The sequence below is a fragment of the Taudactylus pleione genome, unplaced genomic scaffold (assembly GCF_031769625.1).
Source record: "Taudactylus pleione unplaced genomic scaffold, aTauple2 ptg000116l, whole genome shotgun sequence".
Classification (NCBI taxonomy): domain Eukaryota; kingdom Metazoa; phylum Chordata; class Amphibia; order Anura; family Myobatrachidae; genus Taudactylus; species Taudactylus pleione.
Genome location: NW_028284518.1, coordinates 5,647,984 through 5,665,000, shown reverse-complemented (window position 1 = coordinate 5,665,000; position 17,017 = coordinate 5,647,984). Strand labels below are relative to the sequence as shown.

Below are 17,017 nucleotides of genomic sequence, written 5' to 3'. Positions count from 1 at the left end.
CAACCCGCCACCCACCACCCAGGGTTGGCGGGGATAGCCCCGGGCTATCAGCCTAGGACAGGGGTGCCCTGGAGAGGGGGACCCCTGTATTGGGGTGGTCCCCAACTCCCCAGGGATCCCTGGCCTGGGCTGATTAGCAGTCAGGACTGATGCTGAGGCTGGGGGGCCCGGTGAAAGGGCTCCCCTGGCTGTGGCATTAGCCCCTCACTAGAGCGGGCCCAGAGCAGGTTTTAAATATAGGGGGTACCTCACGCCAAATTTTTTAACCCTATATTTAAAACAGGTCTGGCCCTGCTGCTGGTTCTTAAATTACGGTGGAACCCTACTCGTTTTGTTCCCCGTAATTTTAAGAACCAGGACTGGCTACGCTTTAGGGGGGGGAACCTATGTCATTTTTTGTTAACTTTTAACCCATTTTTTACAGGCTAGACCACAAGCAGCTTACACATATCTCACTGATATGTGCTGGCTGCTTGCTCGGGAGAGATTTGCAGAGAGAAGACACTGCAATCTCGGGTGAGTAATCTCGTGCAAAACCTGCTACTCGGGGGAGAAATATCGTTCTGCTTCACCATTGGCCATCTCACTCTCAGCTAAACTCACTTCTTGGTAAATTTGCGAGTCTCAGGAGCCTCAAATCTCCCGAGTTTCAGTGAAGCTAATCGAGTTGAAATAGAAGCAAACTCTCCCAGACTCGATTCTTAGTAAATTTACCCCATAGAGTCTTCTCAAACTGAATTTGCAACAGTTTTAATAAGATGTCTGATTTGATCAATATCTTGGCTGGATACAGTATTGCAGGGGCATATCACATTTATATGATGTTGTAAAATCTGCATCAAAGGAGAAACCAATTCATAAATACTGAATGAAATGGAAAGGAATCTCTCCCATAAAAGGTTACCGCATTCTATAACAATGTTTAGCAATCAACACTATTAACCACTTAACTGATGATTTTTCCAACAAAAACCGGTCAGAAATTGCCGGGTCCTCAGGGGAGTCAGAGGAGATCTGTTCTCCACCTGTGTAGAACAAATTTCCTCTTCAAAAACACAGCAGGGCGGCACGGTTGCCACTTCTTAGCTGAAGCACAGCTGGCTGCGTTTGCATCCCATACGACCATGTCAGTTAAGTGATTCAAGAAATCGGGCAAGCTTCCTTCATACTGTACCTCATAGAAAACCTGTATAAATAGTGTGCTATTCTAAATGTTCTCTACCGGGTGCTTGACGTCACAAACATAAATGAATAAAGCAATAAAAAGAGAAAATAAAGCAATTTTTCTTTAGAAAGTGAGTAAACTAAATAAACAAGATAAAGAGAATGTGTGTATAAAATTCATCCTATATTACCACGTTCTTGAACCAAGCATACGAGCAAAGCACAGTCATATGCAACCTAAATGCACAGATGGTGTAATGTTTAGCATTACTGACTCACAATATTGAGGTCTTGGGTTCGATTCCTACCTCCGCCCTAACTGTGTGGAGTTAGTATATTCATAGCCGGCTTTTGGTGCGTTTAACCAGTGCAGTGTGGTCGAACAAGTGCGCAACCCCATAGAGGGTGCAGTCCTCCCAACCGTTCCGATTTCAGCGAGACAGTCCCATTTTTCGGGCACTGTCCCGCTGTTCCACCAGCAGGCTGAAGTGTCCCGCGGGCAGTTGGGAGGTAGGGGACACTTACCACCGCATCTCTGGTTGCTAAGCAGAGAGCAGCGGTGCCGGTGAGGCTGAATGGATGCCGTGCACATGCACGCTGCATCCATTCAGTGCAGGGAGACGGCTTGGGGCAACCCGGCTGCTGACGGAGTGATGGGCTCGTCCCCAGCATGATGGAAAATGGGAATCGTGTGATACTGGCATGCCCCCAAATAACGGCATATAGAGGTCGTGGTCTATAGAAATTAGACCACACACCCTTTTCTGGTACGTGCGACGTCTCCGTGCACAGGGTTTAAAGGGTGACGACCAGTACTGGCATAGGGCACTGCTCCACCTGGAGCCGGCCCTGAGTATATTCTCCCCGTGCCTGTGTGAGTTTCCTCCAAGTGCTCCGGTTTCATCCCACAATCCAAAAATATGTGCTTGCTATTTAATAAAACTGTTCATGGATTAATTATATCCACATGTTTAGAAATTTTGGTTACCTCGCTCTCTCTTATCAAGCTTATGTTTGGGCAGCAAATTTGTCAAATAAAGCTTACTCAATCCCTTTAAAAAACATATAAAATTAGCAGTTAACAAATTGTGCCTGTCAGAAAAAAAGCATCATGATATGCTTACTCCAAGTTATAATGATGTGAATACAAGGTTCTTTGAAATAAATTTATAATTTTTACTATAAGATAATTTGTAACACACAATATAACATATATACATACAGTGATCATCTAATGTATACAAGGAAGAAAGGAAAACATGTCTATTAAAGGAAAAAAGAATGGGGGGAGGGGAGAAGGGCTAGAGACCAATAGAAAAAAATAAAGAGAAACAAGGAAAAAGAAGAGGGTATGCCAGTTAAAAAACCAGACATACTCTTATGAAAATAATGATGTGAATGTTATCTCCTTGTAATAACAAGGTAAAAAATTCAATGATGTCCTGCACAAATTTATGGTGTGGCGTCCCACACCTATATATAAACTTCACAAAAATGGGGAATTTAAGTGATGTGCTACTTCGGATGGTTAGGTCCTGCGTCCAGATAGCAAAAGGTGAAAAAACGAGTCCAAAAAATGACCATCCATTGGTATACCAAAGAAAGGTAGTGACAGTAGGGTACCCCTTCGGGTGTGAACGAGGGCAGTGTGGGCCAATGGAATGAGGCACAAACAGGGACTCTGGACTGTGCTGTCCACCCAAAGGCAGACAGACGGCAAGTCGCCTTCCTCTAGGTTACAGCCGCCGTCTGCTAAAGGATGCAGCTGTAGTCTGGGGAGGGGGATGAACCTTACTAGAAACACCCTATTTGGGAATCTCCGCCAGGCACCCCCTCCTCTTCCAGGTCCCGTGACTAAGGTCATGTGGTTCCGTCTTCATCTGTGCGGTCTGTTTGTTTAGTGTGGAAGGAGAATGTACTGTAACAGTGTTATCAGCCCCTCTGGGCCTTCGTCAAGGAGTATAAAGTTGCCATATTGGTTCAGAGCAATATAAGCCCTGTCTCTGTGACGTCTGTGGGTGGGCGTATCTGAGAGGAAAAAACTCTCCAATTCTAGCCAAATAGTCGTATTTAATCTTTATCTAAATAAATCAGAAGTCTGTAATGTATATCAGACAAAAAAAAAACATAAACAGTAAAGTTAAGAAAAACGGGGGAAATAAAAATTGATGACCAAAAGATTTTGATAAAATAGAGAATAAACAGTATATTAACAAGTAATGAGAAAAATATAAATAAAAAATCAGATCATAGTGTTTAAAAGAAAAATGCAATGCCAGTATATAGTAAATCTTACATATCTTAAACCAGAAAAAGTATAAAGGTGTTGATTAACACAAAATAGGCTTACAATTTATGGATTCTCCTGGAGGTTAATAATTTGGATGATAATTTAATAATCGCTATTTTTTATATATAAGACTATCTATTTCCGAAAAAAAGGACAATTTTGTGTATCATCTTTAGATAAAATATGGTGGCAGTACAAGGGTATGTGGACAGGGACTAATTGTCTTCTCCTTAAGGTTTCTTATAAGGGACCTCAATTATCCCATAATTATTGATTTAATTTCATTGTCCACATTTAACCCCAGAGGTCTCAGTGTTTTCAAGAGGAAGATCCTCCTAAGCTCTTCTTTATTGATTTCCTTTTCAAAATCACCCCCTCTGCAATCTGATGCAACCTGTTTAATTCCCATTAATTCTAATCCCGCAGGGTTTTGATCGTGTATATTTTTAAAATGTTCTGACAAATTGTGGGTTTCTAACCCCTTTTTTTTAATATATATATTTTTATTGAAGCAATGCACAATAATCACAAACATAACTTGCAATACAAATTTACATGTATGAGGTCAGAAAAAGTTGGACCCAGTAAACAGTTATTACATAAGACTTAATGAAAAAGTCGATAATGGTGACAATTAAACAATATGCCTTTTATTTTGAAAATACATCTTACAGCAAATAGGTTTAAATATATTAAAGAACATACAAAATAAATTGTCGATTTTTTTAACTAAATAAAACAACAACAAATATTAAAAAAGATTTAAGTAAATTAAACTAAAAGAAAATAAAATTTGCTCGCTCCTCTTTCCCCCCCCCTACGCTCACCTCAGGCCAGAAATCGTCGGGACACCCTCTGGGGCATATTCAATTAGCCGCGGGGTTTACCCTGCGGCTAATTGACGCGCTTGACGGGATTCAATTAGCGGGGATTCCACGCACGGGTGTCCCTGAGACCCCTCGCACGAGTCCCCGCTGTTTGATTTTACCTCGCACCTCATGTAGGTGCGAGGTAAAATCAGCGTGAGGCCGCCCTTTTCGGCCTCGCGTGAGCAATATTAACACACTGATTCCGCAGTTCTCGCGGAATCAGTGTGTTCTCGCGTGGAAGTCCTGTTTTTTGGACGCGGGGAAAAAGCTATTCTATTGAATAGCTTTACCCCGCGCCGCGGGACTTTCACCCATCAATTACTCGCGGGAGAGGTCCCGCGGGTAATTGAATATGCCCCTCTGTCTCTTGTAAAAGGTACCAGGAAGTATATGGTAAGGAGTCTCGAATTTGGGTTTGAATATTCGTGGAAAGAGTTGCAATAAAACTTTCCCACATCTCAAAAAATCTTTCAGTTTTCATCTCTTTCTCTTGCACTACTCTACCGAGGCAATATGAAACAAATAAAATAAATTAGTTTTGAAGAGGGACAGGGTGGGAGGCTCTGGGTGTATCCACACCTGTAGAATAGACTTACGAGCAGCATCGCTGACTGCTAACAATAGGCGGCTACCACCTCTTGTAATTCTAGTTCCTCTTGGAAGAATGCCAAATAAGGCCCATTCAGGGGTCATAGTCATGTGATTAACCAAGTGGTCCTTAGAGTAATTTAGTATTTGCAACCAGAATCTGCAAATTATCGGATAGGACAATAAACAATGAAATAAGTCACTTAAAACAAGAGTGAGAGGTTGAGAGACCAATAATAAATCTTCTATGTGGGGAAATATAGGACCTGTGCAGTATATTCAAAAACATCTCTGTGTACATGGTGAAAGATAGTATATAACATGACCTATGATGAGCTTTTAATAAATCCACCATTTGTACTTTGGGAAGTTGTGAGATCAATGTTTGGGGCCCTCCCTGAGAAGTAGAATAGTCTAAGAGATGTTGGAAGTGGTTGGAAGCTATAGAAATCGCTTTATTTCTGGACGGTGCTTGTTGTAGCAAGGTATCCAAAGGGTTTGACCAATCAGTTTGGGAGATATATTTAATGGTTTGGCTGACATAGTGTTGGGCTAGGAGAAAGGCTACAGGATAAGCAGCCATTACAGGGAATTTCTCTGTTGCCTCCTGAAACGTAAGGGGCCGTCTCGCCGACATATCCACTAAACATCCAATGTTAACCACCCTCCATATGTTAAAGGGATGTCTAGCCCTGCCCTCCTGGAAATCGTGATTATACATAAAAGGAAGTTAAAGGGATTTATGTGCATTTAAATTATGTTTATGTCGTAGACTTTGCCACAGCTTCCTGGGGGGCCAAAGCAACGGGTTCTCTCTCATATGGGTCGGGATTTCCTGATCATAGAGGTGCATAAATGATATCAAAACCCCCCCTCCAGAAATTCTCTCTCCAAAGAGGTATTTGCGTAGACTTCTTTATCGTGCAGCCAATCTTTAAGTTAACGCAGAAGAGCTGCTTGGGAGCACCACTGTACTTTTGGTAAATTAATACTGCCGTTTGATTTAGGTTGTAGTAGTTTTAACAGGCCAATGGGCTGTTTTTTTCCTTGCCAAATAAATCGTCGGAAAATAAAATTAATATGAGTAATGTCTTTGGGAGTGAGTGACAATGGTAGAACTTGTATCAAGTACATAAGACGGGGAAAGGTTATCATTTTGATGAGGTTTGCTCTGCCAATGTATGAAACAGGAAGGGATTTCCAGCTCTCCAGCTCAGTGGCTATCCTACCTAATTGTTGGGTATAATTAAGGCTATAAATAAGACCTGGCTTCCTAGGAATTTTCACTCCCAAATAAGTAAAGTGATCAGAGCACCAAGAAAGTATAACATTATCTATTCCCACAAAATTAGATACATTCTGACCCAGTCGAAGAGCCACTGACTTAGCCCAATTAACTGCGAAGCCAGACACCTCTCCAAACAAATGCAGTTTTTCAATTAAATATGTTAGGGAGTCTGAGGGGTTGGAAATGTATAACAGAACGTCATCTGCAAATGCAGTTAGTTTCAAGACTTTGGAGCCAATGGGGATGCCCTTAATGATACCATCATTTTATATTATATGCAGAAGGGGATCAATAGCTATATTAAAAAGGATAGGGGAGAGCGGACATCCCTGACGGGTGCCACGGGACATGGATAAAGGTTCACTACAATAGCTCTAGCCCCTTTTTTATATTTCTGATATGCTCTCCTATCCGTGTTTTTAGGGTTCTCGTCCTTCTCCCCACATACTGAAGCCCGCAGGGACAGTTGATAAGATATATAACCACCTTGCTTTGGTATGTGATGTATTCTCTTACCTCAAAATATTTTTTTGTGACATTTTGGTTGTAGTGTTATGCAGTATGTACACATACCACAATAATAGAATCCTTTTGGTAACGCCATACCATTGAGTGTGGTTTGTCTTTGGATGTTCTTACTAAGATGGCTATGTACAGAAACAGACAAATCTCAGGTGCACAACTCCAAATTATTAATAATATATATAAATGCAATAAAATTTTGCAATCAATAGAGGTTTTTAGCATAATCATGGCCAAGGTTATGGGCCTACCCACCATATCCAGGTAACCTCTTTCGGGTAGGTCCCTAACATACTAGGGTTCAAATCCAGAGCACAGGAACCCCTAAAACTGGCCCAGCCAAGCTTCCCCAGGGCACCACCATAGTAAGAAAAGTGCAGTGTAAAGAGATAGTTAAGAGCAGCTGCATATAAAGAATGAAAATAAAAAAGTGTAGTACATATATATTAAACACACAGTGAAGGGTTAAAATGTGTTATAAAGGAAAATGTGTTACAATGCGGTGTCCTGAGACAGATCAACCAATGTAATCTAGGGGGACCATTGCCCCAAAAATGAACCAAGGTTGCACAACAGTATATAACTTGCAGGACATATCTAGAATTGTGCCTAATTCAGTGTGCATATACATTACCATACTCCATGCTTTTAAACCAATAAGGAAGGGTGCTAATCCAGAATGCAGGCATGTCCTTTCCCTCAGAAGTGCAATAAAGCACATTAAATGGAGTATATGGAGTATACTGATTGCAAAATTTAATTGCATTTATATATATTATTAATAATTTGGAGTTGTGCACCTGAGATTTGTCTGTTTCTGTGCCTGCAATTAGTCTCATCAGGTAGCACCTCCCATTATATATATATAGTTAGGTTGTGCAGTCCAGAAATCTTTCCCATAAGATGGCTATGTGTCAGGTGTGTTTTCACATCTTCAGCTTTCCTGTAAATTATCCTTGGTTTCTCTGGTAAAACGTCTGCCAAGGTTTCGTATTCTAAAAGGATATGCCAGTGTCTACGCAGTATTTTCTCTAAACTTTTGCTATCTTGGGTAAATTGGGTAATGAAAGCTGTTTTAAATTTCTCATTATTATTTTCCATTTTATCTTTGTATCTCAAAATCGTTTTCCTGTCTAAGTCTTTGATTGTTTGTAGATCAGTATCCAATGTATTTTCCTTATAACCCTTGTCTATGAATTGTTGTTTCATGTTTTTGGCTTGGGTTTCAAAGTCTTCCATTTTAGTACAGTTACGTCTAATTCTCCTGAACTGACTTAAGGGTATATGTTGTAGCCAATTCTGGTGATGACCACTTGTTGTTAGAATATAGCTATTGACATAGACTTTCTTTAGATAGTTTTTTGTGTATAGATTCTGACTGTCAATAAATATTGTTAGGTCTAGAAAATTAACTGACGTTTTACCGTAATCAGTTGTGAAAATCAAATTGTTTTTATTTTTGTTAATGTAATCCTGAAATCTTTTTAGACCATCTTCCTCGCCAAACAAAAATCACTTTGTCTATATATCTTCACCAAAGGACCAGGTTTGCCCCGAAGTCATGCCCACACCAAATTAATAACTCCTCCCACCAACTCATAAAAAGGTTGGCATAACTCGGGGCAAACCTGGTCCCCATAGCAGTTCCAGTTGTTTGATTGTAATATTTATCCCCAAACCAGAAATAATTGTGTTGTAAGATAAACTGTTTGCAACTAATGATGAAGTCTGTTTGTGATCGGTGTCTTTTTCTAGAAAAAACTTTACTGCTTGTATCTGATCAATTACTGAATAGAGTGAGGTGATTTCGTTGGTACATAACCAATATTCATCTGACCAATTTATTTCTTCTAAGGTTCTGATGAAATCTGTTGTGTCTTTAATGTAAAAGCCTTTTGTGATTGAACATAGTTTTGTAAATATGTATCAATGCATTGCGACATATTTCATGTAAGGGAGCCTACCCCCGATATTATAGGGCAGCCCGGTGGTTTTTCTGTGTTTTTGTGCACTTTTGGCAGATAGTAAAACACTGGGGTGATGGGATTCTCCAGGAGAATCCATAAATTGTAAGCCTATTTTGTGTTAATCAAGACCTTTATACTTTTTCTAGATATGTAAGATCTACTACATACTGGCATTGCATTTTTCATTTAAACACTATGATCTGATTTTTTATTTAGATTTTTCTTATTATTTGTTAATATACCGTTTATTACCTCATTTACCAAATTCTTTTGGGCATAAATTTTTATTTCCCCCGTTTTTTCTTACTTTTACTGTTTATGTTTTTTTGTATGATATAAATTACAGACTTTCGATTTATTAAGATAAGATATTAAATAAGTCTATTTTGCTAGAATTGGAGAGTTTTTTCCTCTCAGATACGCCCATCCACAGTCTTCACAGAGATAGGGCTTATATTGCTCTTAACCAATATGGCAACTTTATACTCCCTGACAAAGGCCCGGAGGGGCTAATACGCGTAGGCGCTAACACTGTTACATTCTCCTTCCACACTAAACAAACAGACCGTGCAGGTGAAGACGGAACCACATGACCTTAATAACGTGACCTGGAAGCAGGATCACAGCTGCATGGAGAGTGAGCCGCACGAGGAGGTCCAAGAAGAAAGTGACAGCCGCTTGGAGAAACAGCCACGCGGGGTGAACCGAGAGCCGGCCACCCGGAGTTAGAGACAGAAGGTAAGACTCTGTAAGAGGAGGGGGTGCCTGGCGGAGATTCCCCTATCGGGTGTTTCTATTAAGGTTCATCCCCTCCCCAGACTACAGCTGCATCCTTTAACAGATGGCAGCTGTAACCTAGAGGAAGGCGACCTGCTGTCTGTCTGCCTTTGGGTGGACAGCACAGTCCAGAGTCCCTGTTTCTGCCTTATTCCATTGGCCCACATTGTCCTCGTTCACACCCGAAGGGGTACCCTACTGTTACTACCTTTCTTTGGTATACCAACGGATGGTCATTTTTTGGACTCGTTTTTTTTCACCTTTTTTCACCTTTTACCATCTGGACGCAGGACCTAACCATCCGAAGTAGCACATCACTTAAACTCCCCATTTTATAGGTGTGGTACGCCACACCATAAATTTGTGCAGGACATCATTGAATTTGTTACCTTGTTATTACAAGGAGATAACATTCACATCATTATTTTCATAAGAATATTTTTGTTTTTTTTAACTGGCATACCCTCTTCTTTTTCCTTGTTTCTCTTTATTTTTTCTATTGGTCTCTAGCCCTTCTCCCCTCCCACTCATTCTTTTTTCCTTTAATAGACATGTTTTCCTTTTTTTTCTTGTATATATCCACAAGTGACTGATTGTTCATAACTGGGTTGCAACAGGGCGTTTTTCTATAGGATGCATACAACTCTGCATAGGGCAAATGTATGAAATTAGATCTATGCATGTAATGGAGGAGTAATGCTGACAAATTGCATTAATCTCCCTATTAACCCCATTATATTCATGCTTTAAACTTTTTGATGAAGAATAGGGACACTTAGGGGGGGATTTAATTGCTGACATTGATGCGATGTGACATTCCGGAAAAGCAACGCAACTTGCAATATTGGCACTAACGTTAATGGCAGAAAAGTGCGCAGCCAGACGTGGCACTTCCCGCCAAAATGAATTCCCTTCTGAGTTGTTAGTCCACAATATAGTATTCGTAATTGGATAAAAGCAATAGTTACAATGGAAATTAGATCACACCCTCTTTTCTGGCACATGCAACTTCTCCGCACACAGTGGGTAAAGGGTGCCGACCGGTACTGGCATAAGGCACTGCTCCACCTGGAGTCGGCTCTGAGTATATTGTGTGGGTTTCCTCCGAGTGCTCAGGTTTCATCCCACAATCCAAAAATATGAGCTTGCTATTTAATAAAACTGTTCATAAATGAATTATATCCACATATGACTGATGGGGCACTAACGTAAATGGCAGATAAGTGCACAGCCACACGAGGCACTTCCCGCTGAATTGAATTCCCTTCTGAGTTGTCAATCCACAATATAGTATTCATATACTATTATCAAAAAAATTTACTTCAGGCAAAAAATATCCAAAACATTGGATAAAAGCAATAGTTACAACCTTTGAACAAGTAAAATATATAATATAGAGGTGCATTTCACATTACAGCATCACTTGCACTTCAAATCACTACTTTTCTTACTCTCTGTTAGGGGACTCTGGGCCTAATTAAATGATGGACGCAGTGCCAATATTTACGCAGTTGAGCAATGTTTTGCTACTGGGCAAAAAGTCTTGAAAACCTTACTGTGCCCACATGACTCTGCAATGCCGATCACAATTGTCTACAGAATCGCTAACACTTGGCAAGGGGTTTGCAATCCCTGGGTGTTTCAGAGTGGAGACTGGGAGGTCACCTAAAGTGATCACAAAAAGGCGCCGTTTGCATCGATGTTGGTGTGTTTACAAACTTTATTGCAAATGCTCCTGCCACTATCTAAAGCTGGGTACACACCTATACAATCGTCAGGCCATTCTTTCAATATCGATAAAACGGCCGTTGGATTGTATATGTGTACGCTGTCCCAATGCACGAGCGCTAGCCAATAAACGGCTTAAATCGCTCTGCAACGCTTGGCCTCGGACACTCACATCTCATGTGCTGTTTAATATTCATCTGACTGGACGAGGCAATATCCTATCAAAAGTGCAGTGCGTACGCACGTTCCATCGATCCTCTGCCTGTACTACACATGCAGCAGTACCACCTCTGAGGGCATTGCCTTGTTACATACTCTCATGTCCATCACTGCAAGCCAGACTATAGCCTGAATCGAAAGAGTGTGTACGGTGGTACAATATTTTTCTTTCAATAAGGGAATCGAACGTTGATTAAACAATGAAAGAAAATGTTAGAAGTGTGTACACGCATATTTTCTGAATTTTGGGTGAACGTTTGATCGGGAGTTAGGTCGATCGAACCATCACATTGAAAGCTTGATTTTATAGGTATGTAACTCTGCTGATCTGATTGGCTAAAGGTTGTGCCCACTTACACAATATGGGTACACATGGATAAGCAAGAGATGGGATACGGTCAATATCCCGGCAAAGGGCATGCCGGCGCATAGAATACCGGCGCCAGAATCCCAACACCTATCAGAATCCTGGTGCCGGCATCTCAACTGCTGGCATCCTGGAGGTAAGTAGCGGGGTTAGAGGGAGGGTTGGGGTTAGGCACTAGGGGGAGGGATAGGGTTAGGCACTAGGGGGGGACGATAGGTTTAGGCCCGGGGGGGGGAGCGTTAGCGTTAGGGGTAGGAGAGGTTTAGGATACCAACCAACAATATATTGGTCCATCATATGATCTTAGAAGTATTTCACTGTACAATATATGGAAACGTGTCTCCTCGTTATCATCTTATTTTAAATCATTTGATTAGATTATCCACAAAAGTTCTTAATAAGGTATCCCAAATTAAAATCAACTAACCTCTGGGCCCAAACAAGTAATCCACAAATGCATTTACTTCTCGGTCTAGCGTCTGTATGTGTTCCTGGGGGGAAAAAATCAGCAAATTAATAACCATTAAGTATTAATTTACACTGTACGTCATATTAATATGCTATAATACAGCATACATCACATGAGTAAGAAATACTGTTAAGAAACTTTTTTGTAATTCAAAGCCATCGTCAAATTTTTAGTCTATTCATCAACCATATAGTAGAGACTATGGGGGTATATTTACTAAAGTGAAGGTTTTCAGAAGTGGAGATATTGCCCATAGTAACCAATCAGATTCTACTTATCATTTATCTAGCACCTTCTAGAATATGATAGCTAGATTACAATCCCTCCAATAATACTATAATATGAGATTATAATCAGTTTGATGTTACACCATCCAATTTATTTTATACCTGTGTAAAAGTATATGAATTGGTGTGCAGAATTACTACCAATTTGCAATAGGTAGTAACATTAGTGGGATTATATCCCAGTCCATCACTTTTACAACAATGTCCTTTATTTTATTATTATTATAAATCTGTATATGGTCTTGTGAAAGGTCTCCAATTTCAATATACTGTACAGTCCCTGCTTTTACAATTTCTTCGATAATCTGTTACAACATCATATTTCATTACGAAATTACCTTAAATATTGCGGATATTCATAGGGAGTAGAAATGAGCAATTTAGAATATTTGTCAATTTAATTCGTTCGTGAATTAAGATATTTAGCTATCCTATAACTAACGCTATGATGTTTTAAAGCTTAATCAAACTTTATTTAAAAATATAATGACTGTGCTAAGAGGAGAAATATTAACAAAAACTATGAAGACTTGCATATTACAAACACAAATTATTAATTTATATAATAGAAAACCATTAGATAATATAAATATTTGGCACATATTAAAACAAAATAATGACAACAATATAAGACTAATTAGTCTAGCAATTTAAAATCAGAAACTCCTGAGGGTATATCCTAATTAGATAATTTTACTCCTGACCTAGACCATCCATCTAATCCTCAAGCAACAAAAAGCAACATCAAGACCCAGATTATTGCTATGTTGCTATATTAACAAACTAACAAATGCCAGGGTGTACTAGCCAAAACCTCATATATTAAAACATGGCAAGGTAGATGAAGCTTAAGACCCGTACCCACTGGACGATATCCATGAACAATAACGATGCGCGCTCTTGCAGGTCATTAACAATATCCCCAGTCGGCTGCACATGCAGCTCAATCTGGGGATATCGTTAGCGACAGGGCCGTAAATAGGGTGGTGCGACCTGTGCCATGGTCAGGGGGCGCTGTTTGGGCCTGTCAATTTTCTGTTTATTATCATTCTCACTTGTAGCTTCCTCTTCTTTTATCCCCAGCATCTCCTGACCACCCCTATCTCTTCCCTGGCCCTTCCCCATGAGGCCATAGACCTTTTTCGGGTGCACATCTTATGTCCCTATTTGAAAAATAGGAGGGGGGGCACCAATGCTCTTTCTGGCACAGGGCACCAAAAAGTCTAGTTACATCTCTGGTTAGCGATGCCATGCTGCCGAATGCAGCATGGCCCCGCTTTTCCCACCCACCGCCGTCGTTCGTCATTGCCGGGATCGGCAAGTGTGTATGCACTTGCCGATGCCGGCATCCTCGCCAGGCCCGCCACTGCTGATGTCGCTCACTGGGCAGTAAGTTTAATAAAACAATTAACCTATTACAACCAGTTATACTTGTCTGGTGCACCTTTGTTATTAAGCAGCCTCCATTATCTTTCCTGGGATTAGGATTCCACAGGTAGTAGTTTACAGGGTAAAGTCAATAATACCCCATTTCCACTGCTGCAATAACCCGGGTTGTTGCCGGGTCTACCCATGTCACGGCTCAGTGGAAAAGGGTACCTGAAAAATAACCCAGGTCAAGTGACCCAGGAATTAAACCCAGGTAACTACCAGGGTCGGACCCAGGATAGACCCGGGTAATGGTGCAGTGTGAATGGCGCGACTCGGGTTATCTGACCTGGGTCATGCCTAAAATAAGATGATTGGTGGTTATGGAGCAGTTACCTCACGCTTTTTATAACATCACAAGTTTAGCAGAGCAGACCCAGGTTCAGTGTGAACAGGGCTGACCTGGGAATAACCCAGATCGAAGGTGCAGTACTGTAAACGGGGTCTGACCTGGGTTGGAACCATGTTCGAAAACCCAGGTCGCACCCGGGTTTTGGTGGAAAATGAGTATCAGTGACTCTGTGAGAATGCTTTCTAACCAGGGCCTGATGAAGCCTTAAACCTTGAAGTGTAGAGGTTGTGAGGAGGCTCTTCCCTTGCACAGGGCATGAATCAAAGTCATTTTATTTGGCAAAGAAAAATGCACTTGAAATAACATCCGAAAATCCACTAATGTGTGTTTAATGCAGATTGGGAATTGTAAAATAGGCTGGCTGGGAGGCAGGGGCTGGCTGGCAACTTTTAGCCTGTGGGGCAAATGCATGCAGGCGGCCCTGGCAGAGGAGTAGCGTGTAGCCAGGGTGCCCGAAGAACGTGCGTGCTACGGTGCCACCCCATCCCTCCCCCCCTCAAATGTTCCAGGGAAGAGGCGGGTCCATATGGGATAAATGGAAAGTAAAAATAAAGATATGGGGCAGCGACGTCGTGGTGCCCATATGCAGTTTGAGTCTAGTTCAGGCAAGAGAGAGGTATTTAATGTAGAGAGAGGCCAGTGATGCTGTGGAGAGAGTTAACATTTATTCCAACCATTAGCAATCACTTCACTTAGTTCTAACACATTACAGGGACAGGCTCATATCAAGCCCCTGTCCCGGCGTATGTCACTTAATTTCAGAATCAGTATGTATGCGGCCGATGGTTCTAATCCCGACAGGCGACAGCGGAAGCCCGGCAGGGGTGAATGATCTCGATCGCTAATTTAGGTAAGTACCCCTAACCCTACCCCCTACACTAACCCTCCTTTAGAGGTGCCTAACCCTAACCTCCCTCTAAGTGCCTAAACCTAACCCCCCCTTCCCCGCAGCCGAAACCTAAGTCTCCCGGGGGGATGCCTAACCCTAACCTCTCCCCGGGGGTGCCTAACCCTAACTCCCCCTTCCCCTAACCTAACCCTCCCGGAGGGGGGTGCCTAACCCTAAGTCCCCCCTGGAGCATTAAAACCTAACACCTAACCCTCCCCCCCACGCGGCTGTCCGCGCCCAGCACCCGGCTTACCTTCGTTCGGTATGCAAGTCGTCGTGCTCCCAGTGTAGGTCTAATGACAGGCGTTGGGATTTCGAAGCCTGTCATTAGTACCTTGCCGGGATTTGACAGTCGGGTAGCCGGCAGTTGGCATTTCGACCATTGGCTTCCTGACTGCATTCCCTTAATTTCTTATTGCCGCAATAAGAATTTATAATTATCTGGTCTAGAACCCGATAATTAATAAATATACATCTAAACCTGCAGGTGTAGGGACACATACTTGCTGTTCACACATATCAACCTGAGGAGAGGGACACAGCTATTGCAGGGTGGTTGACTCAGCTGAGGTAGGTATGCAGTGTGCAGTGTTTCCCAAACTCATTCCTCAGGGAGAACTACCATTACATTTTTTCTGGGTCTCCTCACAGAATTCAAGTGAAATAATTAGCTCCACCTGTGGATCTTTTAAAATGTGTCAGCCAGTAATGAATACACCTGTGCACCATCTAGGAAACCATGCACTGCTAGTGCTCCCTGTAGTAATGAGTTTGGGAAATGAGTAATGAGTCTGTCAATGCACCACTACCACACACATGGAGTTACAATGCAAATGTGTCCTTTATTAATGACAACTCCAGGTCCAGACTCTAACATACAGTAACCCCTTTCACCTGATACAAAATGCTCTACTCAAAAATGTCCAACTGAGATATTGTAGTAATTCAGGTTTAAAGCAATTAATTGCTGAGAAGGATGTTTTCAGCTCTAATGTAAATGTTATAGTAAATTGAGTGGAAACTTTCATCGTAGATCATTGTGTATCCGGTGGAAGGGGTCAAATCAGGGCTGTAACTATGGTGGTGCGGCTGATGCGCCCGCACAGATTGCACATGCCCTGTGGGCAGAACCGGCCGCCTCCACCAGCGATCACCCCCACTAGCTCGCCTCTCATCTACCACCCGCTGCAATGTATAATAGTAGCAGTGTGCCAGGCTCCTTCTCTGCCTTATGCACAGCTACTAATACACATTACAGTGGGCAGCGCTGCAGCTACCTGCCCCGTGTGCTCTGCAGAAGACATGGAACTGGCAAATACAGAGACTGTGGCTTCCCCCGGCTCCCATAGTTCCGCGCTGAGGAGCTGCAGCTGTATTATACATATTATATATTAAAGTGCTGCATTTAAGAGAGAGACCCGGGTGGGGGGAAGGCATAATGTGTAAGGGGGGGCTTTGTACTGTATGGCATAATTTTTGGGGGATTTTGGACTGTGCGGCATAATGTGTCGGGGGGGCTTTGTACTGTATGGCATAATGTTTGGGGGGTTTTGTACTGTGCGGCATAATGTGTAAGGGGGGTTTTGTACAGTGTGGCATAATGTGTAAAGGGGTATTTGTACTGTGTGGCATAATGTGTAAGTGGGGGATTTGTACTGTGTGGCATAATGTGTAAGGGGGGATTTGTACTGTGTGGCATAATGTGTAAGGGGGTATTTGTACTGTGTGGCATAATGTGTAAGGGGGGATTTGTACTGTGTGGCATAATGTGTAAGGGGGGATTTGTACTGTGTGGCATAATGTGTAAGGGGGG

The 17,017-nt window shown here is 41.9% G+C and overlaps 1 protein-coding gene across 1 annotated transcript in view; it reads right to left on the bottom strand.

Annotated features, from left to right (window-relative positions):
- ELOVL2 (ELOVL fatty acid elongase 2) overlaps positions 1 to 17,017 on the bottom strand; it is a 139,362-nt gene that overhangs the window by 38,964 nt on the left and 83,381 nt on the right. Inside the window, exon 2 of the mRNA XM_088471766.1 lies at positions 12,207 to 12,270. Within this exon, the coding sequence (XP_088327892.1) occupies positions 12,207 to 12,270 (64 nt within the window). The remainder of the gene's footprint in view (positions 1 to 12,206; positions 12,271 to 17,017) is intronic.